Source organism: Moschus berezovskii, chromosome 10 (assembly GCF_049115385.1).
Source record: "Moschus berezovskii isolate FMDL1 chromosome 10, NW_MosBer_1.0, whole genome shotgun sequence".
NCBI classification, from domain to species: Eukaryota; Metazoa; Chordata; class Mammalia; order Artiodactyla; family Moschidae; genus Moschus; species Moschus berezovskii.
In genome coordinates, this window is record NC_142469.1 from 59,046,990 (window position 1) to 59,072,586 (window position 25,597).

General features: G+C 40.1%; 1 protein-coding gene and 1 pseudogene across 2 annotated transcripts in view; both read left to right on the forward strand.

Moving 5' to 3' along the window:
* The window catches only part of GPR63 (G protein-coupled receptor 63), a 72,418-nt gene extending 65,334 nt beyond the window's left edge, over positions 1-7,084 (forward strand). The window contains exon 2 of one of the 2 annotated variants that reach the window (XM_088840704.1): positions 1,129-7,067. In XM_088840704.1, coding sequence (XP_088696830.1) covers positions 1,282-2,541 — 1,260 coding nt within the window. In that variant the 5' untranslated portion in view covers positions 1,129-1,281 and the 3' untranslated portion in view covers positions 2,542-7,067. Of the gene's footprint in view, positions 1-1,128 lie in introns of both variants that reach the window. The other variant, XM_088840705.1, reaches the window with a different exon arrangement.
* Positions 1-25,597, forward strand: part of LOC129560791 (uncharacterized) — a 176,464-nt pseudogene that overhangs the window by 71,018 nt on the left and 79,849 nt on the right.

Here is a 25,597-nt window from a genome sequence, read left to right on the forward strand (position 1 = left end):
TTATTAAAGGAATCTACACAGACATCCAGTGAGAGTTCTTTACAGTTAGAAAGGTTAAAGTTACCTCTCCAGTAAGGAAGGAAAAACCTACATCACGAAAGTAGGTTAGGAAGATAATAGATTAAGAAAGTTGTTTACAGAAAACTCATGGGTTACAGCAATTGTTAAGAAGTTGGGGGTAAGGAGAAGAGAAAGGTGATAAGAAGCTTTCTGGAGCAAGAAAGTGAAATGTCTTTGTAAGTTTTCTAGAGTGCATTCTTCACACCTGAATATTTTCCCAGTCATCTTCTTTAGAATCCTTTATTTCTTGGTTGACATTTTTGTCAAGTTGCTGGCATTACAGTAAGGTTGATCTTAGGAAGAATAACTTGAGAAGATGGAAGTATTTGTATCAGAAGATAAAGGATGGAAATGGATGGGCATGGGAAAGAAGAGAGAATATGAGGATCAAAGAGAGCTTTGGAAAAAGAAAGGAAGTCTTCAAAATATGACCAAAATGTTTTACAGATAATTTTTCTTCTTTTCTTGAATAACTTCTTCAGTAGGGTGGTAGGATTCTGGGGGAAAGCACAAATAAAACAGAGAACCAGAAAACTGCTTTAGACCCTCATTGAGAATAAGGGTAGTGCCTACTTGAGAAGCCGTGAAAGCAAAAGTGTTTGATTATCATGTATTAAATAGGAAACTGATTTCAGTGGTCTTTGCCAGCTAGCTTCGGGCTAGTGTAAGAATGGAATATAAACCTGTACCAGAGAGCTATCAAGAAAAGTATTAATACTCTCAGGACAAACAGATAATAAAATCTGTATTAATAGTAACTGTGAAAAGGCTATGCTGCTCCTGGAAATTTGAAAGAAAAATCAACTGTAAGGTAATACTTTTGGCCTTTGAGGCGGTAATACATTTTTATTCTTTTCACTTTCATTTTTTATATGGAAGTTATGAAGTTTCCATTATAGTTGACTAAAAAACAGAATAACATTTTAGTGATGACTAGTCTAGAAACTTAAATATTTTTAAAGAGTTAAAAAAAGTAAAATGGGTCCTTAAGGATGAAGAGTAAGGAGTCAAATGATATGTACAAAACTCACTCCCATTTACTTTTTTGTGTTTTGGACTTGTTTTCAGGCAAAAGGTCTCCTGTGGAAGATGGACAGCTTTCTCCCTTTTCCAGAATATGTTTCCAGGCTCATCAGTGAAACCTGATCCTGCTGCTCTGTGTTAAAATGCTTGAAGAACACTCACATCTCTGACAACGCCAGCTTCCATCCTGTTGAAACCATGGTCGTCTCTGCAGTGTTGACGGCATCCCATAGTGGGGCATCCAACACAACGTTTGTAGTTTATGAAAACACCTACATGAATATTACGGTCCCTCCACCATTCCAGCACCCTGGCGTTGGTCCACTGCTTAGATACAGTGTTGAAACCCTGGCTGCCACTGGGATGAGTTCCTTAACAGTGAATAGTACAGCTGTGTCCCCAACACCAGCAGCTTCCAAGAGCCTCAATTTGCCTCTTCAGATCATCCTTTCTGCTCTAATGATATTTATTCTGTGTGTGTCTTTCCTTGGCAACTTGGTTGTTTGCCTCATGGTTTACCAAAAAGCTGCCATGCGCTCTGCCATTAACATCCTCCTGGCGAGCCTGGCCTTTGCAGACATGTTGCTTGCAGTGCTGAACATGCCTTTGGCCTTGGTCACTATTCTTACCACCAGGTGGATTTTTGGGAAATTCTTCTGTAGGGTATCTGCTATGTTTTTCTGGTTGTTTGTCATCGAGGGAGTAGCCATCTTGCTCATCATTAGCATTGATAGGTTTCTTATTATAGTCCAGAGGCAGGATAAGCTAAATCCATACAGGGCTAAGGTTCTCATTGCAATTTCTTGGGCAACTTCTTTTTGTGTAGCTTTTCCTTTGGCAGTAGGGAACCCTGACCTGCAGATACCTTCCCGAGCCCCCCAGTGCGTGTTCGGGTACACAACCGATCCGGGTTACCAGGCTTATGTGATTTTGATTTCTCTCATTTCTTTCTTCCTGCCCTTCCTGGTGATCCTGTATTCGTTTATGGGCATCCTCAATACTCTTCGGCATAATGCCTTGAGGATCCACAGCTACCCTGAAGGTATCTGCCTCAGCCAGGCCAGCAAACTGGGTCTCATGAGTCTTCAGAGACCCTTCCAGATGAGCATTGACATGGGCTTTAAAACGCGTGCCTTCACAACCATTTTGATTCTCTTCGCTGTCTTCATCGTCTGCTGGGCCCCATTCACCACTTACAGCCTTGTGGCAACGTTCAGCAAGCACTTTTACTATCAGCACAACTTTTTTGAGATCAGCACCTGGCTACTCTGGCTCTGCTACCTCAAGTCAGCATTGAACCCACTGATTTACTACTGGAGGATTAAGAAATTCCACGATGCCTGCTTGGACATGATGCCTAAGTCCTTCAAGTTTTTGCCGCGGCTCCCTGGTCACACACGGCGACGGATACGCCCCAGTGCTGTCTATGTGTGTGGGGAACATCGGACGGTGGTATGAATATTGGAACTGCCTGACATTTTGGGTGATGGCTGTTCTTTATCTGACTTTTAATTTTCTTTCTCATGGCTTCTCCACTTAAACTTTGTTGTTTTTTTCATAGGGTATGTATATATGTGTATGCGTGCAATGTAAAGAAAGAATGGTGATTAGTTATAAGTCTGTTACCAGGGATACACAATAGGGAAGTGATCTCAAGTGTTACCTCCAGGGTTCAAGAGAAATCCTTGATTTAGGGTGGGGAGATGGTTTTCTGTAACTTCAGTTGATTTTGTTTTTGTAGTAGGAATCAGGATTGTGCTTTATTGAGCCTGAAGTTACGTTGAATTTTAGGTATATTGTATGCTGCTAAGATATGCTTAGTTGAGGTTATCAAATTTTTTTTCCTGGAAGACACTGCTGCTTTTTGCCATCACGTTGGAGCCAAAAACCACATACATCTCAGTAGTTAGTTAGTTTTATTTAAGAAAAATAACCCAAGGGGGTGAGTGACATTTTAAAGGTCATTAATATTTACTTTGGTGCACTTTAAGAAACAATGTACAGACTAATTCAGTCATGTTTTTCAGAATTGCTTTTCTACATGACATGTTGTGCTTTAGGAAATGTTGCATTATTTCTAGGAAGATAGTTTTTTTTTTTTTAAATGTTTTATCTGCATGTACAGTTTTAAAGGAGAGAACATAAAAATGTAGAACTTTTTCTAAGCACAATATTGAATCTTTAGAGAAATAGGGCAGAGTTGAGAAGATGGAGCACCCTCGAAAATGTAAATGAAATGCAGAGAGGCTGTGTCTGGTGGGGCTGTGGTGATTCCTTTTACTCACAGATTCTCTGAGTTCACTGGGGAGAAGGGTCATCATTTATTAGACATCTACCAGATGCCAGGCACTGTGCATCATTTTACCCTCACAGTGTGCTGTGAGGGAGGTTATTATTTCTTCCTTTTGCAGATGAAGAAGGCAAGTCCCAAAGAGACTTAAACCCTGCCCAAGGTTAGTGGTAGAGCTGGGGTCAGAAAATCCATCTGAGTCTTGAGACTGCTGTTCTGCTGTATCACACAGAAACCTCCTTCAGGTTTGGAAGTTCCATGACCAAGAGGGAACTACGTGTATTCTTTCATTTTTAATTTTTTTTAGACTGAAACCTTCTTTTTAAAAAAATACCTTCATTTTTTTTTTTAATTACCAAAAGGAATTACATTACAGAAAGTCTGGAAAATAGAAAGGAAAAAAAATCATTCATAACCTCCTTTATAAAATGGAACTTAAAAATCTTAGATAAGGGTACAAGGAAATAAGGCAGATTTTTGATTTGCAAAACAGGTGACAATTATCAAGAAGTTAAATACAGCTGTCTATAGGTCTTTGCTCTGTAGGTTTGGATGTTTCCAGTTGTCCAACTATATTTCTCAATGTTCTGGACAGAATGCCGTGGTTGCCCCAGTGCTTGCCCAGAGCAGAGCTGGCTGTTGAAGAATGTGAATGTGCTTAGAGGTGAACAGAAACCCTGGTCTGAGCCTTGAGCAAGTTTTCATTGGGGCAGGTCTAGGGTTTCAAATTCTTCTTCTCTTGCTGATAATCTGCCTGTCCCTGCTACCCCACGTGCATCCGGGGCCTTCGGTGCCCTTCTCTCTCCAGTTCCAGGAACTAGACAGCCCCCAGAGATGGGGCTTCAGACTAAGGCCGTAAGTGCTGAAAGTGTAGTCTGCTGGCTACATCATGGACCCCTTTTGGATTTATAGCATGTTTTCAGAATTGTCGTGCTTTGTCACCAGTGGGAAGTGAGCCTCTGTTTCTTTAGCTGTACAACCAGAGAGTTGGACTAGATGAATCTTCAAGATCTTTTCCAACTGTAATGTGAGAGTAGAGATTTTTTGAAGAGCCCAGCTGACATCAACTTCAGTCTTTGGTCTCCAGTAGTATTTTTTTTTTACATTTTACTTCTTTAGATGTTTCTTAAAATTGAATGTCTGAAAAGCATGTGGCACCATGGCAGGAGTTAGGAATTTGGGAGGTGGTTGTCATCATGAAAGACCAGAGAAACACTGTTCTTGAGGCAGTGGTCTTGTTCAGTTCAGTTCAATTCAGTCGCTCAGTCGTGACCGACTCTTTGCGACCCCATGAATCACAGCACACCAGGCCTCCCTGTCCATCACCAACTCCCGGAGTTCACTCAAACCCACCTCCATCGAGTCGGTGATGCCATCCAGCCATCTCATTCTCTGTCGTCCCCTTCTCCTCCTGTCCCCAATCCTTCCCAGCATCAGACTCTTTTCCAGTGAGTCAACTCTTCACATGAGGTGGCCAAAATATTGGAGTTTCAGCTTTAGCATCAGTCCTTCCGATGAACACCCAGGATTGATCTCCTTTAGAACGGACTGGTTGCATCTCCTTGCAGTCCAAGGGACTCCTCAAGAGTCTTCTCCAGCACCACAGTTCAAAAGCATCAATTCTTCGGCAGTCAGCTTTCTTCACAGTCCAACTCTCACATCCATACATGACCACTGGAAAAACCATAGCCTTGACTAGACGGACCTTTGTTGGCAAAATAATGTCTCTGCTTTTTAATATGCTATCTAGGTTGGTCATGTTATTGGGACTCATTTTCCAGTTAACTTCTCCTTGGGGACTCAAGCATGTTATTCAACATATTTTGAGATCATCTTCTGATGAGACTCACCTACCTCTTTGGTTTCTTATTTATATTATTCACAGTAAAATTGCTTTTAACTATTGGGATCTTATAGAGCATAAATAAACACTGTAGTAGATATTAGTAGTGCTTTGAAGTGTATCATGCTTTCCATTTTCAATATAAGCTAGATTTCAGGCAGATATTAATAAGTGTATTTGAAATTAGACTTTATCTGAGGAAAGTCAGCGTGATCTGTATTCATCTTACATGTTGGCAGTAGATCTTGAGACACCTTTCATGGTTGGAGTTGAGACAGCTTTGTTTCCTTTGTCCTGTTTTTATGAGCAGTCCTTAGGTAACTTCAGTGCTGTTGGTAGGCAGTGCAGCATTGGGAAGAGCTATGGAGTACCTGCCAAGAGGCTCAGTGTTTGTGAAAGATGACCAAGAGGGGCCTTTGTGAGAATTCAGAACCCACACCGAACAGCAGTTCTCTTTACACTGGATTGTCTCAATCAATCAGATGACAGTTTACAAACCATTTTGAACATTTTTATCACATATACATTTTGAAAGCTTAAAAAAAAAAGTACTGTGGTATACCTTTGAGCAATTTAGGTGTAGTATCATATGTTGCCTATTCTATATTTTCTTGATGGAAAAAAATGCCACTGAGTTATCACCACTGGCTGACATCATCAGAAATGTTTTTCTTTTTCCTTCAGGCTGATAAGTAAGAAGAAGGAAAGAGATAATGAAGTGTTTGTGGTCAAAAGAAAGAGTCAAAGGAAACCGTTAATAATCTGAAATAGTTATATTCAAACTTTCAAATATTCATTTGCATTTAAGTCTTCCCAGGGGGGCTTATTAACAATAAATATAGGTCACCAGGGCCCCCAGAGGGGCATTGGGCCCACCAAGGCCCACTTTTATCTTGTTGAGTATTTGGTCTGATTTTGGTTCAGAAGGTCTCTGGGGCATACTTCAAGAAACACTCCTGTGGGAAATATATCCACTTAAAAATTGTCTATTTTTTCCAAAAAATGTTTGATTTGTGTTGGAAGCCATTATCTCCCAGTGCATGGATAATCCACATTAAGAGGAAAATCTGTGTATCATTGTGCCTAATTTGCTGCCACTTGTGTTAGTGCTGGATCACTCCAGTGTCAGCTTTATCATCTTTCAACTGACAGAGTTCTGATAAAACATAGTTTCAAAGTAGAGCGAAAAGGTGACTTCACAATTGAAAGTGATGCCTTTTAGGAGTCTGATTCCTCTCATAGTTTCTTTTCTGTTTGAGAGGTATCTTTATTGTATGTAACCTCCTGAAGAGTAAGGGGAATGCAAAGATTCATCCAATTCCTATTGCTCTGCTTACACCAGTTGTGTTCAATGGAAGCATGAAAAACTAAAACAACCATTTAAATCTATGTATTTCAGCTGCTGACAAGGATACTTAATATTTGCTTTTGTTTACATGAAAATATTTATGTATATATCACAGGAAAAATGTTCACTTGCTTGATATTTTATTCTTCCATGATTTTTAATGTTTAAAGGACTGTTTAATTCAGATTTTCACAACCATAGTCTTCATCGAAAACTCAATTTTTATAATAATAAATGAAAATGTCAAAGCACATGTTTGTTATTACAAGTTAATGGTAATACAGTTCTTAGATATTAATTGGTACTAGTCCTTTGTAATTAAAATTAATTTATTTTACAATGGTACCTAAACTATATGAAAAATCACTTTGAATTTTGGGTTGTAATATTCAAAATAAAAATGTACAATTATTTGTGCATGTTCTTATTACAGCAAGGAAAAGAGCTACCAATAAGAAAATGAATAAATGTTTAACATTTCTAAAAGTGGAGTTTTTTTTAAAGGACTACTTCATTTATCTTAGAAAAATAAATTGTCATGAATAATACTTTCTGTTCAATTAAAATCTGAATTTAGTTTCAATCCTATTTCCTTTGGGTTTTTATTTTCAAATTAGCTCTCAAAGCCTGTATGTGCATAACTGTATTCTGGTTTTAGAAGTTCTCAGAGCAATTAAGGATGACATGAAACTTGGCAAAAGACCATTAGTATTAAGAGACAGTTTTAAGACATTCTGTCTAGGAGAGTTATAAAAATTTTCCTGCTAAGTCACTTGAAATTGGATTGTCACTGGCAAATCAGTGACAATGTTTGCTTCTGTTTTGAAGGAATGATTTCATACTGTACTTCTCTAAAATCTAAGGCCTTTCTAAAACCTACTTTTAAATCTTTAGAAAATATCATTCATTTTTACATGAGTTTCAGTTTTTGCCAACTAGACACGAGGGTTTTATTTTCCTTTTCAGTTATATGCAAAACTAAATAAATTTATTTTTAAGTTACAATAGAAGTTTGATTTACAAAGGAAGGTTGTCATTGAACCTACATCTGATACTTCCTTTTGAAATGGAAAGGTAAGATATAGCAAAATAGAGGAAAATGTTGAATTAAAAGCATGTTCACATCAACTATGAAAATAATTAGCTCCACTCAGCTCGTAATAAAGAGAACCTTTAGAAGTGTCCACCTTCTATGTCAAGGTGCAGTCAGTTAGATTTAATGCAAAAAGAAAAAATAAATATTTCACGGGTGTATCAGTCAGGATTTAACCCAGGGAAGCAGAACTAGTAAAATATATTTATTATGAGATCTGTTGCAAGAGTTGGCTTACATGGTTGTGGGGCTGGCTGCGCAAATTTGAAGGCCAGAGGGCGGGCTGTCCTGTAGGACAGTCTGGAAATCACAGGCTCAAACTGAAGTTGCTGTCAGTTTCTGCTGAGGCAAAATTTCTTCCTTCTCAGAAAAGTCTCCCTTCTGCTTTTAACCTTTCAACTGCTTCAGTCAGACCTATCTAGATTGTCTAGGAAAATCTCTCAGTTAATGTGGACTGATTTTAGATTTTAACCACATCTACAAGACATCTTCAACGCACCACTTAGATTAGTGTTTGAAGGAAAAACTAGGGACTGTAGCCTGGCTAGAGTTCAGTTCAGTTCAGTCGCTCAGTCGTGTCTGACTGTTTGTGACCCCATGAACCGAAGCACGCCAGGCATCCCTGTCCATCACCAACACCCAGGGTTTACCCAAACTCTTGTCCATTGAGTCGGTGATGCCATCCAACCATCTCATCCGCTGTCATCCCCTTCTCCTCCCACCTTCAATCTTTCCAACATCAGGGTCTTTTCAAATGAGTCAGTTCTTCGCATCAGGTGGCCAAAGTATTGGAGCTTCAGCTTCAGCATCTGTCCTTCCAATGAATATTAAGGACTGATTTCCTTTAGGATGGACTGGTTGGATCTCCTTGCAGTCCAAGGGACTCTCAAGAGTCTTGTCCAACACCACAATTCAAAACCATCAATTCTTCAGTGCTCAGCTTTCTTTATAGTCCAACTCTCATATCCATACATGACTACTGGAAAAACGTTAGCTTTGACTAGACGGACCTTTGTTGGCAAAGTAATATCTTTGCTTTTTAATATGCTGTCTAGGTTGGTTATAACTTTTCTTCCAGGAGCAAGTGCCTTTTAATTTCATGGCTGTAGTCACCATCTTCAGTGATTTTGGAGCCCCAAAAAATAAAGTCTCTCGCTGTTTCCACTGTTTCCCCATCTGTTTCCCAAGAAGTGATGGGACCAGATGCCATGATCTTAGTTTTCTGAATGTTGAGCTTCAAGCCAACTTCTTCATTCTCCTCTTCACTTTCATTAAGAAGCTCTTTAGTTCTTCTTCACTTTCTGCCATAAGGGTGGTGTCATCTACATATCTGAGGTTATTGATATTTCTCCTGGAAATCTTGATTCCAGCTTGTGTTTCATCCAGCCCAGCATTTCTCATGGTGTACTCTGCATGTAAGTTAAATAAGCAGGGTGACAGTGTACAGCCTTGACCTACTCCTTTCCCAATTTGGAACCAGTCTATTTTTCCATATCCAGTTCTAACTGTTGCTTTCTGACCTGCATACAGATTTCTCAGGTGGTCTGGTATTCCCATCTCTTGAAGAATTTTCCACAGTTTGTTGTGATGCACACAGTCAAAGCCTTTGGCATAATCAATAAAGCAGAAATAGATGTTTTTCTGGAACTCTCTTGCTTTTTCGATGATCCAGCACATGTTGGCAATTTGATCTCTGGTTCCTCCGCCTTTTCTAAATCCAGCTTGAGCATCTGGAAGTTCATGGTTCACATACTTTTGAAGCCTGGCTTGGAGAGTTTTGAGCATTAATTTGCTAGCATGTGAGATGAGTGCAATTGTGTGATAGTTTGAGCATTCTTTGGCATTGCCTTTCTTTGGGATTGGAATGAAAACTGACCTTTTCCAGTTCTGTGGCCACTGCTGAGTTTTCCAAATTTGCTGGCATATTGAGTGCAGCACTTTCACAGCATCATCTTTTAGGATTTGAAATTGCTCAACTGGAGTTCTATCACCTTTACTAGCTTTGTTCGTAGTGATGCTTCCTAAGGCCCACTTGACTTTGCATTCCAGGATATCTGGCTCTAGGTGAGTGATCACACCATCATGGTTAACCGTCATGAAGATCGGTTTTGTACAGTTCTTCTGTGTATTGTTGCTCCCTCTTCTTAATATCGTCTGCTTCTGTTAGGTCCATACAATTTCTGTCCTTTATTGTACTCATCTTTGCATGAAATGTCCCCTTGGTATCTCTGATTTTCTTGAAGAGATCTCTAGTCTTTCCCATTCTGTTGTTTTCCTCTATTTCTTTGCATTGATCACTGAGGAAGGCTTTATATCTCTCCTTGCTGTTCTTTGGAACTCTGCATTCAAATGGGTATATCTTTCCTTTTCTCCTTTGCTTTTTGCTTCTCTTTTTTTCACAGCTATTTGTAAGGCCTCCTCACCATTTTGCCTTTTTGCATTTCTTTTTCTTGGGGATGGTCTTGATCCCTGCATGGACCTCCAAAACATCAAAAAAAACATTGCAGTGATGACATCCAAATTTAAAATATCAAAGCTATGATATTTCCAGTAGTCATGTATGGATGTGAGAGTTGGACCAGAAAGAAAGCTGAGCATTGAGGAACTGATGCTTTTGAATTGCGGTGCTGGAGAAGACTTGAGAGTCTCTTGGAGTGCAAGTAGATCAAATCAGTCAATTCTAAAGGAAGTCAAACTTGAATATTCATTGGACGGACTGATGCTGAAACTGAAGCTCCAATACTTTGGTCACCTGATGCAAAGAGCCAACTCATTGGAAAAGACCCTGATGCTGGGCAGGATTGAAGGCAGGAGGAGAAAGGGGCCACAGACATGAGATGGCTAGATGGCATCACCGACTCACAGACACGAGCTTGGGCAAACTCTGAGAGGTAGTGAAGGACAGGGGAGCCTGGCAGGTGGGCTACAGTCCATGGGGTTGCAAATAGTCGGTCTTAGTGACTGAACAACAACAACAAATAATGCTATAGTGTCAGTGTAAAAAACTCAGTCGCATAAATCTCAGTGTTGAGATTAATATCATGACCAACATAAGTATGTTGAAGAGGATGGTAAAGTTCTGACTGCATTATATTCAAATTCACATAGCCACAGGACATAGTATCTGTAAATTTCACAGCACTGTGAAACTTCTCAAAAGGGAATAATAATAATTGATCAGATTGTTTCATAAATTAACTTTCTTCTTATGTAAACTTTAATTATTTGTGATACTTGGCAAGGATGATGCCTTCAAAGAAATTTCTAAGCATAAATAGTTAAGACAATATTTACTCACAACATAAAAACATGCTAATAATAATGATGACGAGTGCCATGTTTTAAATGGACTTCCCAGGTGGTTCAGTGATAAAATAATCCACCTGCCAATACAGGAAATGCAAGAGACTCGCATTTGATCCCTGGGTTGGGAAGATCCCCTGGAGTAGGAAATGGCAACCCACTCCAGTATTCTTGCCTGGAGAATCCTATGGACAGAAGAACCTGGCAGGCTTCAGTTCAAGGGGTCACAAAGAATTGGACTTGACTGAGCGACTAAGCACGCATGCCATTTTTTAACGTAGTCAAAATACACTTTATTTCAATCCATAGTATTTTCTCCTTTTTCCAATTATGTTCCCAAGAGATTAAGTAACTTTTTAGGTGGATTCAAATCTAGGCCTAATGCTAAAGTTCACAGTTTTTTAGAACACCTTGCTCCTATTATTCCCCAATAATAGAACTGAGTTTCTAGTGAGACTAGTATACTTACTAAGGTGATTATTCCTCTCCATACATTAGATAAAATAACAATGGCAGAAAAACCTATACACAAAGTTGTCGGTATTAGCACAAAACCTAGATTAGTTTATTCTTAAAGTCATTAAGTAGATTTATCTAAATCAAAATCGAGTTGTCAAGCTATCTGGGCCCCTGGAGCCCTGGGTATACCATCTCTAATATCATAGGACCTTTAGGAACTTGCTGACTGTGGCAGAAATTTTGGAAACACTTAACTACCCAGACAGTTTCCTAGACTGCACAGATGTCACAACCCCTTTTGGAGAGTTTCACGCTGGTGCGCATTTGGGGTTCAAGAACATATTTGTTGTCTGAAGTTCCACAGGATTTATAGTAGCCCGGACTTTGGAAGAGAAGGTGGAGGTGATAAAGTCAAGAACCCTGAGGTCCTGCTGCCAGCTTTGACACTCCTGTTATGTTGCCAATCAGTACTCCTTCAGCCTGACATAAAATGGCTGTGTTTTAACAGCCTCCTAATTTATGATTGGTATAATAAATAGAATTCGTTAGTTGACAGCAGCATTTGTATTAAAAAAAACAAGCCCTCTTTTATATAGTTTTGCAAACGATGGAAAAATTTAATTGTGTAATTTATCTTATTGACCATCTGTTCAGGTACGTTCACATTTGAAATTTTTTAATAGTAAATACACTAGACTACAAGATCCGTGGTTGGTCAAATCTTTGCTTCAAGAGCCGCGGGGCTGGAGCACTGACCGTTAAGTTCTACCTGAATATCCCACTTTTTGGAGGGTGGAGATACCTAACTCGTTGTTCGGGGATCGGCTGTATCCACTAATAAGCAGATGAAGAAACAGGTTTAAATGATTAAATGACTTTCCCAACATCTCGCAGCAGTTAGGAGGTAGAACAGTAATTCAAGCCCAGCTCATCAGCTCCTAACTTTAGAGCTGGGACACACTTAGTGGGATTTTAGCATCAGAGAGAGGGGGGCCGGAAAATGAGCTTTTCAAGCTTTGGAAAAAATACAGTAACCAACAGAGGTCAAATAAATAATCCTGGAATGTCTTTTAATCGAATATGTGCATTTTCACTAGAAAGAAAAATGGAATGTTTACATTTGTAAGAAAGCAAGTTTTTTTAGTTCATCATCCAAGATTTACCACCAAAAAGGCTGAGTTTGAGGCCAAAAGGCACACAGGCCAGGAGCGGCTGGCTCCAGGGTAGGTCGAGCATTTTGTTCTCAGTTTGGACACAAACCTCAGACCTACCCAGGATGTACATACCCCAGACTTGTCTGGTAAGTATCTCTATTGCTTTTACTTTTCTGGACCTAGGCCGGCAGGACTTTTTCTTCGTGGGTGCCAAGCACTCCTTGGGAAACTGTTAGTACCCAGGGAATTTCACTGTGCTCTCACCCCACCTTCCAGGATTCATCTAATGAGTAAAGCAACTGCAAATGGCTCAGAAGACATTTGCCTCTGACAGGAAGAAATATGGAGTTTTCTTGTATAGCTTCCCCAAAGCTCTAGAAATGCTGTGATTAACTTGGATTGCAAGACATCACAATATTTTATGTTCACCTTTGTGAAGTCTGCAATTGCCAAGCAACAGGTTCTGTTAGATCTCTCTCCAGGGCAAAGGCTTCTCATGAAAATATTTACAGTAAAACAAGCTGCACACTGAAGGGAAATAGAGAAATAGAGGAATGGAATCTGACAGAGATGTGTTGACAACCAAAAAAGAAAAAAGAAAAAAATCAACTGGGTCTTGATTTCTAGCCGTCCCTTTCTCCCTGGAGTTCTCACCTTTCTTTCCTACTAGGTCCTAAGCTCCCCGAGGGCAGGGCACTGGGCTTGTTTGTTGTTTCTCCAGCACCTAGTGCCATGGCTCACAGAGAGGGGTGGTTCCTAGAAGTCTGGAAATGGACCTTTGATTAAAGAATCTTGATGGTTAAAATCAGAATGGACTTACCCAAGCCAAGTAGCAAGTGCTAAGGTTGGCACACAGAGCCTCAGTCTCCAAGTACAGTGAGCTGTCCACTGTATAAACATGCTGCCTTGACTTAGGGGAGAAAGTAATTGGAGGGTTTTAAGGCTAGTTCATGCCAAAGCCTTTGACTGTGTGGATCACAATAAACTATGGAAAATTCTGAAAGAGATGGGAATCCCAGACCACCTGACCTGCCTCTTGAGAAACCTGTATGCAGGTCAGGAAGCAACAGTTAGAACTGGACATGGAACAACAGACTGGTTCCAAATAGGAAAAGGAGTACGTCAAGGTTGTATATTGTCACCCTGCTTATTTAACTTATATGCAGAGTACATCATGAGGAATGCTGGGCTGGAAGAAGCACAAGCTGGAATCAAGATTGCCGGGAGAAATATCAATAACCTCAGATATGCAGATGACACCACCCTTATGGCAGAAAGTGAAGAGGAACTCAAAAGCCTCTTGATGAAAGTGAAAGAGGAGAGTGAAAAGGTTGGCTTGAAGCTCAACATTCAGAAGACAAAGATCATGGCATCTGGTCCCATCACTTCATGGGAAATAGATGGAGAAACAGTGGAAACAGTGTCAGACTTCATTTTTTTGAGCTCCAAAATCACTGCGGATGCTGATTGCAGCCATGAAATTAAAAGACGCTTACTCCTTGGTAGGAAAGTTATGACCAACCTAGATAGTATAATAAAAAGCAGAGACATTACTTTGCCAATAAAGGTCTGGCTAGTCAAGGCTATGGTTTTTCCAGTGTTCATGTATGGATGTGAGAGTTGACTGTGAAGAAAGCTGATCGCTGAAGAATCGATGCTTTTGAACTGTGGTGCTGGAGAAGACTCTTGAGAATCCCTTGGACTGCAAGGAGATCCATCCAGTCCATTCTAAAGGAGATCAATCCTGGGTGTTCATTGGAAGGACTGATGCTAAAGCTGAAACTCCAATACTTTGGCCACCTCATGCAACGAGTTGACTCACTGGAAAAGAGTCTGATGCTGGGAGGGATTGGGGACAGGAGGAGAAGGGGACGACAGAGAATGAGATGGCTGGATGGCATCACTGACTCGATGGACATGAGTTTGAGTGAACTCTGGGAGTTGGTGATGGACAGGGAGGCCTGGCGTGCTGTGATTCATGGGGTCGCAAAGAGTCAGACACGACTGAGCGACTGAACTGAACTGACTGAAGGCTAGTTCGGGAGATGATTATGTGGAATGGATAGGGCTGCTAAATTTTTATTTGCTAAACCTGACAACCCTCAGAGTAGTGCGCATATGTGTATCATTTTTTTGACCCTGTAATGTGCAAGTCATGGCACGGAGGAGGTCCTCTGCTCCTCTTGTGAGGCTAGTCTGTGGCTGCATCTTGTGGTCTTGACTAAATATGCTGAGTTTCAGACTTCAAAGGGTAGAGGAGGACGTGACTCACTGTGCAGCTGAGAAGCAGATGCAGATGGACCAATAACAAGTAAAAGGTGTGTTTCATAACTGTTTTTGTGTGATCTCAGTTTGTTGGTAAATGAATGATGATGGTGATATGGACAAGATGTATTTAATAACCACCTCCATTGGGGAGACTTTGGTTGGAAGAAGTTTCCTTTTGCTAGAATTAGACATCCATATGTTGAATGCCATCGGAACATTTGCAACAGAAATTCGGAGTTTAAATCACTTTCACCATAGTTTTGGCAGGACCGGGAACACATTTTTTTTTTTTTTTCAGCTGTTCTTCCTGATGGGGGCTATAAATAGCTTTGGAGAAGTATATAATTATCTCAAAGTAGAAGCGAAAGATAAAAAGCGGCTTGAGATTTTAAAGGAACATTTAATAGTTATTATTATGTAACATTTATTAAGCAAGCTCACTGTGCTCATTATCTTTGCCAGGAAGAATCTTGGAATAAAAAGTCAATCCAAGACATGACATGTATAAATATACCAAAAGGTACATTAACATTATGCCAGAACAAAGGGTTGATTCAATAAAAAAGAAATGTTAGGTGAACAAAAAAGGCAACCAGATCAGTATAGTGTTGTGTGGAAATGCAGAAAACTTATATTTAGTAACATAGCTTTAAAATACTGACAGTTTAAAGCAAGATGTATAGCCACATAGAAACAGGTAACAATATGGTATATGCATGGGTAGTGCTGTGTTTTTGGCAGCTAGCTCAGCCTTTTGGAGAAGGAAATGGCAACCCACTCCAGTGTTCTTGCCTGGAGAATCCCAGGGATGGAGGAGCCTGGTCGGCTGCCGTCTATGGGGTTGCACAGAGTCGGACACGACTGAAGAGACTTAGCAGCAGCAGCAGCAGCCTTTTATGCATAAAGGGAGTTTACTTACTATGTTCAATGAATAAATACTAAAAGGTCTAAGTACTAAATAAAGATTCATTTTTGATTGGAGCAGGATAGGCATTATAAGGAATGATTTCAGTCACTGGCTCTTGGGTAAGACTGTGATTGCTGTTTAAAGCCTATAGAAAGTCCACAACCAAGTAATCATATTAATGACGCCCATCGTTTATTTGATGCCTGTTAAGTGAGGCAAGTACTATATTAATATATAACCTCTAATTATTTTTAAAAAGTATTTACTTGCTTAGCGAGCTTGCAACTAGCTGTACCGGGTCTTAGTTGCAACATGTGGAATCTAGTTCCTTGACTGGGAATCGAACCTGGGCTCCTTGCATTGAGAGTGTGGTGTCTTAGCAATTGAACCACCAGGGAAGCCTCTAATTCTTATAATAATTCTAGGAAATAGACATTATGTTAAATGAATTTAAGAGGCCACAGGATATATAAAGTGGAGATACAGGAATTCAACTCTTTGTCAGCGCCAAAACTCAGGCTTTTTTTCCTTACATTGTGGTGCTATCTATCCAACTTCTTACCTATGCATTCTTATTTCCTTCACCTTATTTCTCCTCCACTTATGAAGGATTTTCCTTTAGAACCTGATTGTCCCAGTCAACCTAATTTGGACTTCATGATTCCTCCTGTTGCCTCTGGTCCTGCCCTCAGCTTTTTCTCAAGTCTTCTATGATTTCCTGACTTTGGTGGTCTGCCTACATTCATCACACCTTCATTTTGGTAGATACTCGGTTCGGCATTACTAAGGCTGAGAACTCCTTGTGCTGATAATTTGCATAGGTGCCACCCCACAAGATGAATATCCTTATTATGGCCTGAAGTCATGTGTTTCTTGCAGACAAGCACAAAAATCCACAGATCCTTATGAAGCTTTATTGGCCTGTATATCCTCAGAGCACTTCCTAACACAGGGCAGAAATCCAGACAGGCCAAGCAGGCACAGAGCTCTTAGAGGCTGGGGCCAGCGGAAGTCTTTTGAGATCTAAATAGTCCAAACAATAAACAAAGAATGATTCTTTGCATTGGGGTTCTTCTTGGGAAGAGGTTCAGACATGGTAATCACTAGAGAGGCAGGTGAGATTTGGGTAGTGGAGAGGGACTCAGGCTGGTGAAGCTCCTATTCAGACTTTCAACCTACATCTGATACCTCCTTCCTCGGGAATGTTAGGTTGGCCAAGAGATCATGGAATGCCTAGAGGTATGTGGCTTTTGTCATGAGGTCCTGATGTCTCAGAAGCAGGGTTTCCTGAGTGTTTACACTCTTCTGCAGCCTGGGGACTCATCTGGGTGCTCTCGACTTAATTCCAGATTGGGGGCTGACACACACTAGTATTTTAAACCAGTAAAAGTTTAACATGAGAGTGAAAACGGCAGTCTTTCTGTACCCCCAGTAACATACTCAGCAATCAATTGCCAGATTATGAAAAAGTGGAAATCTAAGGCACAGATATGTTGAGGAAGTAGAATATGAAAATACCGTCAGTGTGTGACAGGTACAGGACTAATTTAAATAAAAGAATTTGGGAAATGACTGGCCCTTGAGAAATGGGATTTGCAGAAATGAGACCAGTGAGTAGAGTCTTCAGGAAGCTAATGGATAAAGAGCTGGCTATTAAAGATAGTGACAGACATTGTCTGAATTTGCACAGAAAATGGACCTTTGCCGCCCTCACATCTCTGCCCAAATCCTACACCGTGGGCTCTGTTTGTCTTCATCCCCAGAACCCAACTCACTCAGAGGCCTCCTGGCTCAATCCCCGTTACTTTGTTGTGAATGGCTTCCTTGATGCTGACTTTGGGGAACGCTTTCCTAGCAGGTAGGTTTGTTTCCTTCTTATACTGCAATTGAAATTCTTTATCTGTGGTTCCTCAGGCCTCCCTGGGCCATTGTCTCCCCTGATCCAACCATGACTGAATGTTATTATCCCAGCACCACAAATGTGACAAGAACATCAGTGCATGTATTCATTAAAGTAGTGCTAGGTTTTTTGACAACAAAGTCCTCAGAGCAGTAGTTTAACACAACAATAGTTTATTTCTTTTTCATATAACGATTCAATTTATACATTCCTGGTTTGGCTCCAAGTAATCATTCAGGAAGGAAGCCAAGATGATAGAAACTCTGCTATCTTCAGCCTGTGAATTCTAATGTGCCAATATCAGTAGATTGGATAAAGTTACCATGCCTGGACACCTGGGAGACTTTTAAGAGCCAAGCTTGGAGGTGGCATTCATTGCTTCTCCCCCATATCCCATTGGATAAAATTTTGGCCACATTGGATATACCTTCTTGCAATGGAGACTGAGAAATGTGGTCTATTCATGTACTCCTGATGAAGAAGATATAAGTTTTGGTGAAAACACAGTTTTTCTGTCTCAGTAGAGCGAACAATGACCTCTTCATTTCTGACCAGAATATCCTAAAAAGAAGAAACCCCTGAAGAACATTGGACTTCCCTTCCAGTTTGGTAGTGGCCTTGGATAGTTGCCCCACATACAGGTCCAGCTTCCTTAAGATTTCCCCTGATATAGTCTGGCCCCTAGATTTCCTTATGCTATTGATGAAATCTGTATGTAAGGCTGTGAAATTTAAGGGTGAGCTAGAATGAGTGACTATCTTGATATCCTGGCTGAGAAGAGAGACAAATGGATGAACAGTCCCACACTCATGACCAACCAGATTCCTCCTGAAGCACCATGCAGGATTTCTGGAAGAGTTTTGGGCCATGTCAGATCATCCTACCTGGCAGCAAGTGCCTCCCTCCATCACCTCTCACTTCTTTTTTTTTTTTTTTCACCTCTCACTTCTATGAGGGCATCAGACAATGTGTTGTTGGGTATAGGAAGGAGTTCTGGTTGTTGGTACATGTTTTATTTAAGAGCAAGGAGGACCTGAATGTTTCAGGAAGGCTTTCTGGAAACTTACACGATATTTTCATGATTTATTGTTGTTGTTTAGTTGCTAAGAGATGTCCAAGTCTTTGCGACCCCATGGACTGCAGCACGCTAGGCTTCCCTGTACTTCACCTGGAGTTTGCTGAAACTCATGTCCATTGCGTCAGTGATGCCATCCAACCATCTCATTCTTTATTGTCCCCCTTCTCCTCCTGCTCTCAATATTTCCCAGCATCAGCGTCTTTTCCAGTGAGTCAACTCTTCGCATCAGGTGGCCAGAGTATTGGAACTTCAACTTCAGCATCAGTCCCTCCAATGAATATTCAGACTTGATTTTCTTTAGGATTGACTGGTTTGATCTCCTTGCTATCTAAGGGACTCTCAAGAGTCTTCTCCAGCACCACAGTTTGAAAGCATGTACCCCATGAACAGTGTGTAAAGGCATGATTTATTAGTGTAGGCTACAAAATCAGTTGTCTATGCATGGAAAGTTGGCAAGCCAGCCATACATTCTTGTTGGCTGAAGACTGCAGATAAACTGTGTGAGTGAACAAAGTGTATCATTGCCGTGTGAAGGTGCAATCAGTGGGGATGTTTACAGCTGCATCCTAGAGAAACCAGCTAATTCTGTGAATATTCCCCTCCTTCTATTCAAAGGGCCCTTTACTCTGATGGGAAATGTCCATTCTGCTCTAGTAAGTGCAACTGCTGGTTTTTCTCTTCTCTCTTCCTGTAACTTGTGCTCTTCTCTCTCCTTCCATTTTCTATATTTCTTTTAATAATATGTTTTATTATTTTATGTTTTAATAATAATATGTTTTATTTTAATAATATATTTTAATATTTTAATAATATTTTAATAATTGAACTCTGGATGCTCATAGGACTGCGATGGCCTGGGCACAAACCCATAGAATGTAGTTGTAGGAAATCCTGTTTTCTGGATCTTGGGTGCATAGGCCTTGATGCTAAACTGCCCCAACTTTGTGCAAGTCTGAGTAAATACCCTTGATTCCCACTGAGGGATGGACACTGGGGAAGGGTTCCTGACCCATGAACATCTGTGTAGAAGATCACATAGAACCCATGGTGCTGGAGGTCAACCATGTGACATACAAGTGCAACATGTAAAACTGGATCATAAACATCCTCATGTGTTTATGACCTTAGGATTTGTGAAAACTCATGAATGAGATTCTCCTACCTTCCACCCATAGTTCTTAATTTTTCTATTTATGAATTTGACTATAATTTTAGGATCTGCTGCTTGTTCATAAATTCTTACTGTAACTTCTTGACTATGATTCATATTCTACCCCTGGAATCAAGGTTGCAAGTTTCTTCAGAAAAATATTTTACCTGGCCCAATATTTCCCCAAGATTCCTGTCAACCATCTAAGCCTTAATCTGCAGCTCTCTTGCTGGGACTTCCTGGGCCTCAGGAGCTGAAGATGGGCATATGTGACCATTTGAATAGATAGGACAAATCCTCAATGAAAGTTAGTGCCCTAAGTTGCCTATATCTCAGATTATTTTCCCCTAAATTACTCTACTGTAAATATTTAAGTGTATGTGGGATAAGCCCATTTAATTTATTAAAAGTACAGAACCCCAACTAAGACCTACTGGGACAGTCTGGTCCATATTTTTTCTTTATAGGATATACTCTCTTGTTCATTGTTTTCCATGACTATATCTTATATATTGGGTATATCCTAAGATATCTTAGATATTGGACAGAATGAGCTATATATTAATATCATCTTGGAGCATTCTACTTTGCACTAGTTACGTATCAGGGGCCTAGGAATTGAGAGTTAAGCAAAGCAGCTTCTTTAACAACTTAGAAGGCTTCCCACCCACTACCTCTCTTTCATTCCCTGGATTCCATGAACTCCCAAAGTCAGACATCATATCAAGACACCTCAGTAGCTGGCATTGCCTTAGTCTCAGACTTTAGTTTATGCACTTGAGTCTCAGATTAATGGCTTTCATTTTGGTCTCTACCTAGGAATAACATTAAACAACTGTGCTTTGAGCCACCAGTAATTTGCCTCTTGATTCAAGGCTCCATCCCAGTTGCTTCTTTCCATTTAAGTTAGTTGTTCCCTCTGTCAGTCAGTCCTGGAGTGCATGACAGCAGATAGTTGAGTGGGAACACATCCCAATTTTGTCTCCTGGGATGACTCCTCCCTGCCTTTTCTGGCAAGAACCTTAACTGACAGCAGAGCATTCCATCTTTTCCAGTCCTTGGTTTCATTTCATTGGATTTTTAGCCAACTCAGATTACAGGCCACAGGCAGAAATTGTTTCCATCAGCATATTCCGAATTTTCATTCCTTTGTGCTTTGAAATGGGCCAATTTCAGCTGAGCCTAAGTGAGGTTTTTCATTGCAGGACCTTACAGAAGGCCACAATAAGCAGCACTCTTAACTCTTTCCTTATCAAGTTTTTTAATTGGAAAACTTCAAGAGGCACATGGTCTCAATTCCAAGAAATAAGATTAAATATTTTACTCTACTCCTTACCAGGCATTATTAGCTTTCTTGCCCAAGACGGAAAGTCTGCTTTCTAGCCTACATTTGCCTATTCCATCTTTGTGTTTTTTAAGATTTATTTATTTATTTTTGGCTACACTGGGTCTTTGTTGCTGCACACGGACTTTCTATAGTGGTGGTGAATAGGAGCTACTCTTCGTTGTGTTGACCGGCTTCTCATTCTGGTGGCCTCTCGTTGCAGAGCACAGCAGAGCTCAGCAGTTGTGGCTTGAGGACTTAGTTGCTCTGAGGTATGTGGGATCCTCCCAGACCAGGGATTGAACCAGTGCCCCTTGCATTGGCAGGTAGATTCTTAACCACTAGACCACCAAGGAAGCCCCTATTTTATCCTTGTTTTCCTCATTTCTTATGCTTCCAGTTTCTTTCCTTTTTAATTTTTTAAAAATTGTGTGAGGACTCTTTCCATTTTAAGAGACAGAATACCACATGGTCTAGGGAACATGCTGTACTCTGGAGCCCAGAAGTGCATGGGCTAAAAGTAGGGGAAGAAGTGGGTGGTTCTCCAAGAGAGAAATTGGGGTACAGTGATTAAAATGATGGTCTGTGAGTATTGAGTTATTAAAAATCAACACATTTCCATTACATTTGGTTTCTCAGCTGAGCTGCTGAATGCTGCTGGAGATTATCACACAACCCTAAAGACTGGTGACATTTCAGGTTCATGTTCTTCAGTTTTATTTTGACTTCAGTCTTACTCAGGTAACTTTTCACAAAGTCAGTGAAGCTTAAATAATCTTCAGGGCTTCTCATTTGCCTGAGCCCTTTTCAAGGTTCCGGGTGAGACCTTAGTGGTGTATTTGCATGATCACATGTATTTGTACAATGTGCAAAAGTAAGATATTTTAATGATAATATTTCTGTATTCTTTCTCACTGACTCTAGGACTCCTGACTCCACTTTGACTTACCGCTATCACGTTGTTTTGTATTTTGGAAGGAAGTAGGCATTTTGGGATCCAAATTGAAATGGAGACACACTTTAATTTAGATTTAGTGAGATATACAGTTAAGTTAAGCCTGTACAATTAAGTTACTGCTAGCAAGCCTAGGGTAGGGGTGGCTTCCAGGAATACTCCCACTCCTCTCTGTGCTGACTCACACTCGACAATGACGTGAAAGTGCTGTGAAAATGCATGTTTTGGTGCCTAACACAGGCATTACGAGGAGTGGGGGAGAAACAGTGTTTGCAGTATTTGGAGCCAGAAGCTAATCTGTAGAAAGTTCTTCTAATCTTCACAAATGTAAAATTACAAGTAGAGAATTCAGCTCTCACTGAAATCTAGCAAAAAGAGAAGCTTTCTGTTGGGAACATATTAAATAATACAACTGAAAATTCAGCTCACATGTAAGTTTCTTTGGAGATGGGAATAATGTGAAGGAGAAGTTATCAGAATTCCTGTTTGCAAAGCAGAAACCTTTAGCAGTATTACAAATGCCAAGTGTCTGTGTTGAAATCTCAAGTTTTATACATTCCAAACATTAATATTAAAAAATAAAATTTGAGCAATGACCTCAGGATGACTGAATCATCCTCTTGCTATCCATTTGAAATGTATCCCCAATTCAATTTGGGACCCCTCTCATTTTATTTTATTTTGTTAGGTGAAAAGTGGAATATTTATTTCAAAATGCATTACTCTGACCATTGTTACATCTACATGCTCAGTTGCTAAATTGTGTTTGACTCTTTGCAGCCCCATGGTCTGTAGTCCACCAGGTTCCTCTGTCAATGGGATTTCCCAGGCAAGAATACTGGAGTGAGTTGCCATTTCCTCCTCCAGGGGATCTTCCTGGCTCAGAGATTGAACCTGTGTCTCCTGCACTCCTGCATTGCCAGTGGATTCTATACCACTAAACCATTTGGAAAGCTCCTCTCTATTAGTGAACCAAATAATACATAATTTGCCTTTTCTATTTATTGTGCTCTACATTGCCCATTTTTCCCTCTCACCATTTGTCTTTGCCTTGGCAGTTTGTAAGAGTTTTTCTAATGTACAGAAGATGTAGCCTTTGCATCAGTTTATCTTGGCTCTGGCTATTTGCTTTGGGTTATTTAAACCACTTGCTGACATTCCTGTCCTCCTGTGTTCTGTCTTCTCCCCCTTTTTCAGATCATGAGCATTTTTTAGGGTTCAGTTCAGTTCAGTTCAGTCGCTCAGTCGTGTCCGACTCTCCGCGACCCCATGAATCACAGCACGCCAGGCCTCCCTGTCCATCACCAACTCCCGGAGTACACTCAAACTCATGTCCACAGAGTCGGTGATGCCATCCAGCCATCTCATTCTCCGTCGTCCCCTTCTCCTCCCGCCCCCAACCTTTCCCAGCATCAGAGTCTTTTCCAGTGAGTCAACTCGTCTCATGAGGTGGCCAAAGTATTGCAGTTTCAGCTTTAGCATCAGTCCCTCCAATGAACATCCAGGATTGATCTCCTTTAGAATGGACTGGTTGGATCTCCTTGCAGTATAAGGGACTCTCAAGAGTCTTCTCCAACACCACAGTTCAAAAGCATCGATTCTTCGGCGATCAGCTTTCTTCACAGTCCAACTCTCAGTCTTCTGTAAACCTCTCCAACCCTATTTGTCAATGATAAATCCTTTGCAGTCTGTTCCCAAAGTGTAACTCTCTATACTTACTTTTCCTAATGCTATTTACAGTCATAATTCCTTGTTTATTGTTTGCCTTCTGCAACAGTGTAAACTTCATTGGGGTAGGGATTGTGTAACTGTTGTTTACTTCTGTGTGGCCAGAGTCATCACTTCTCTGCTCTCTTTGCTAATGGAACCCTGTTCTGGTGTCTGCCCTGTCTCTCCCCAACTCAGCCCATGTTCCCCGGTAGACCATGCGCACACCCCACCCTAAGAGTAGCCCTGACTGACCTCACGTCTATCTCCTTTGCCAATAAATTTTTCAAGATTGGGAATGTGTTACTTTTGAACCAGTGAGGCACCAGGAGAGATTTGATGGGAGTATTTACTTTGTCTTCTTGGGAACTTCCAGAACACAATCCTGTCTTCTTGTGGACATGTGATGTGTGGAAATCTGATTCTTTTGTAAGACTGAGGATGAAGTCAGTGCATGAAGCAGGGAAAGCCAAGAGAATCTCAGTGAAATGGAGCTGGTGTTCATAGATTATGTCACTCCTGAAACCCACACGACTGCCGGACTTCTAGTCATGCGTGCCGATACGTGTCTTTAGTTAAGTCATGGATTTTCTACTGCTTACAGCCAAATGCACTGTATCTAAGCATATGACCATTCTTAATACTCAACAAAAACTTACTGGCTCAAACAGAAAATTCTCACCCATATATGATACATGTGTTTTCCTTGGTATATAGTTTTTTTATATCCTTATATTTTTGTTTTGTTTAATTATAAGATAATGAGTATTCATTTTAATAGTCAAAGCAATGTAGACATATAGAAAAAAACCTTTACTTTCTTCTTTCTAATTATACCTTTCTGTGGTAACCAATGTTGACCATTAGTTATATGTACTTATATATTTTCTTCTATGATTATAGAAACTTATAAACGTCTATTATGTTTAGTTTTGTTTGCTTATTTATTCATTTTGTAAAATCTGGGGTCATACTATATACATTATTGTAGAATATCTTTGTTTATTAATTAACAGATCATGGCTGTTTTTACAGGTTTGTCTACATAGATAAAACTCAGTCTTCTTAATAATTGCATACCATCTCTTTGCATTTTTGCTCTGCTTAAATGTTTCTCATAGAGTTTTATTCAAATTATTTTCTTTAAGTCTGGGCGTTTAACTGTTTCCTCTTTTATTGGTCTACTTTAATTTTCCCTCTGAATTTGGAGCATTAGAAGAAAACAGTAATTGATGGGGATCACTTAGGGAAAGGTAAGTAAACTTCACAGCATTAAGACAATTAGTTTACCATTTGGAATTTTGTTTATTTAATTATTAAAAGACAGGTTGTCCTTTCTTCTGCATATAATTGGAAAATTGTTTTTCTCTGTGCCTTTTGTAAGAAACTACACCTGAGGAACAGCCCCAGGGAGACTTCAGCTACCACTATGAAGCAATGGTTTCATAAGGGATCCAGAAATTAGATAAAGGGGAGAAAGATCCAGTAAATAAGGACTATGCTCTTCTTTTGAGTTGAGTATTTAACTCTTAGGTATATTACTTTATTTATCATCACTGGGGGACACACCTCTTATTTTTTAATATTAATTCTTGCCAATTAGGGGTAGTTTAATTCCTTGTTAGTAGATATGCTCTAGTAAATGAGTTTATCATGTCAGTTATATGGCACTTCTCTCCACCTCCCTTGGAAGGTGAAAAAAGATATGGAAGAAGAGGAAACAGTGGTTTTAAAC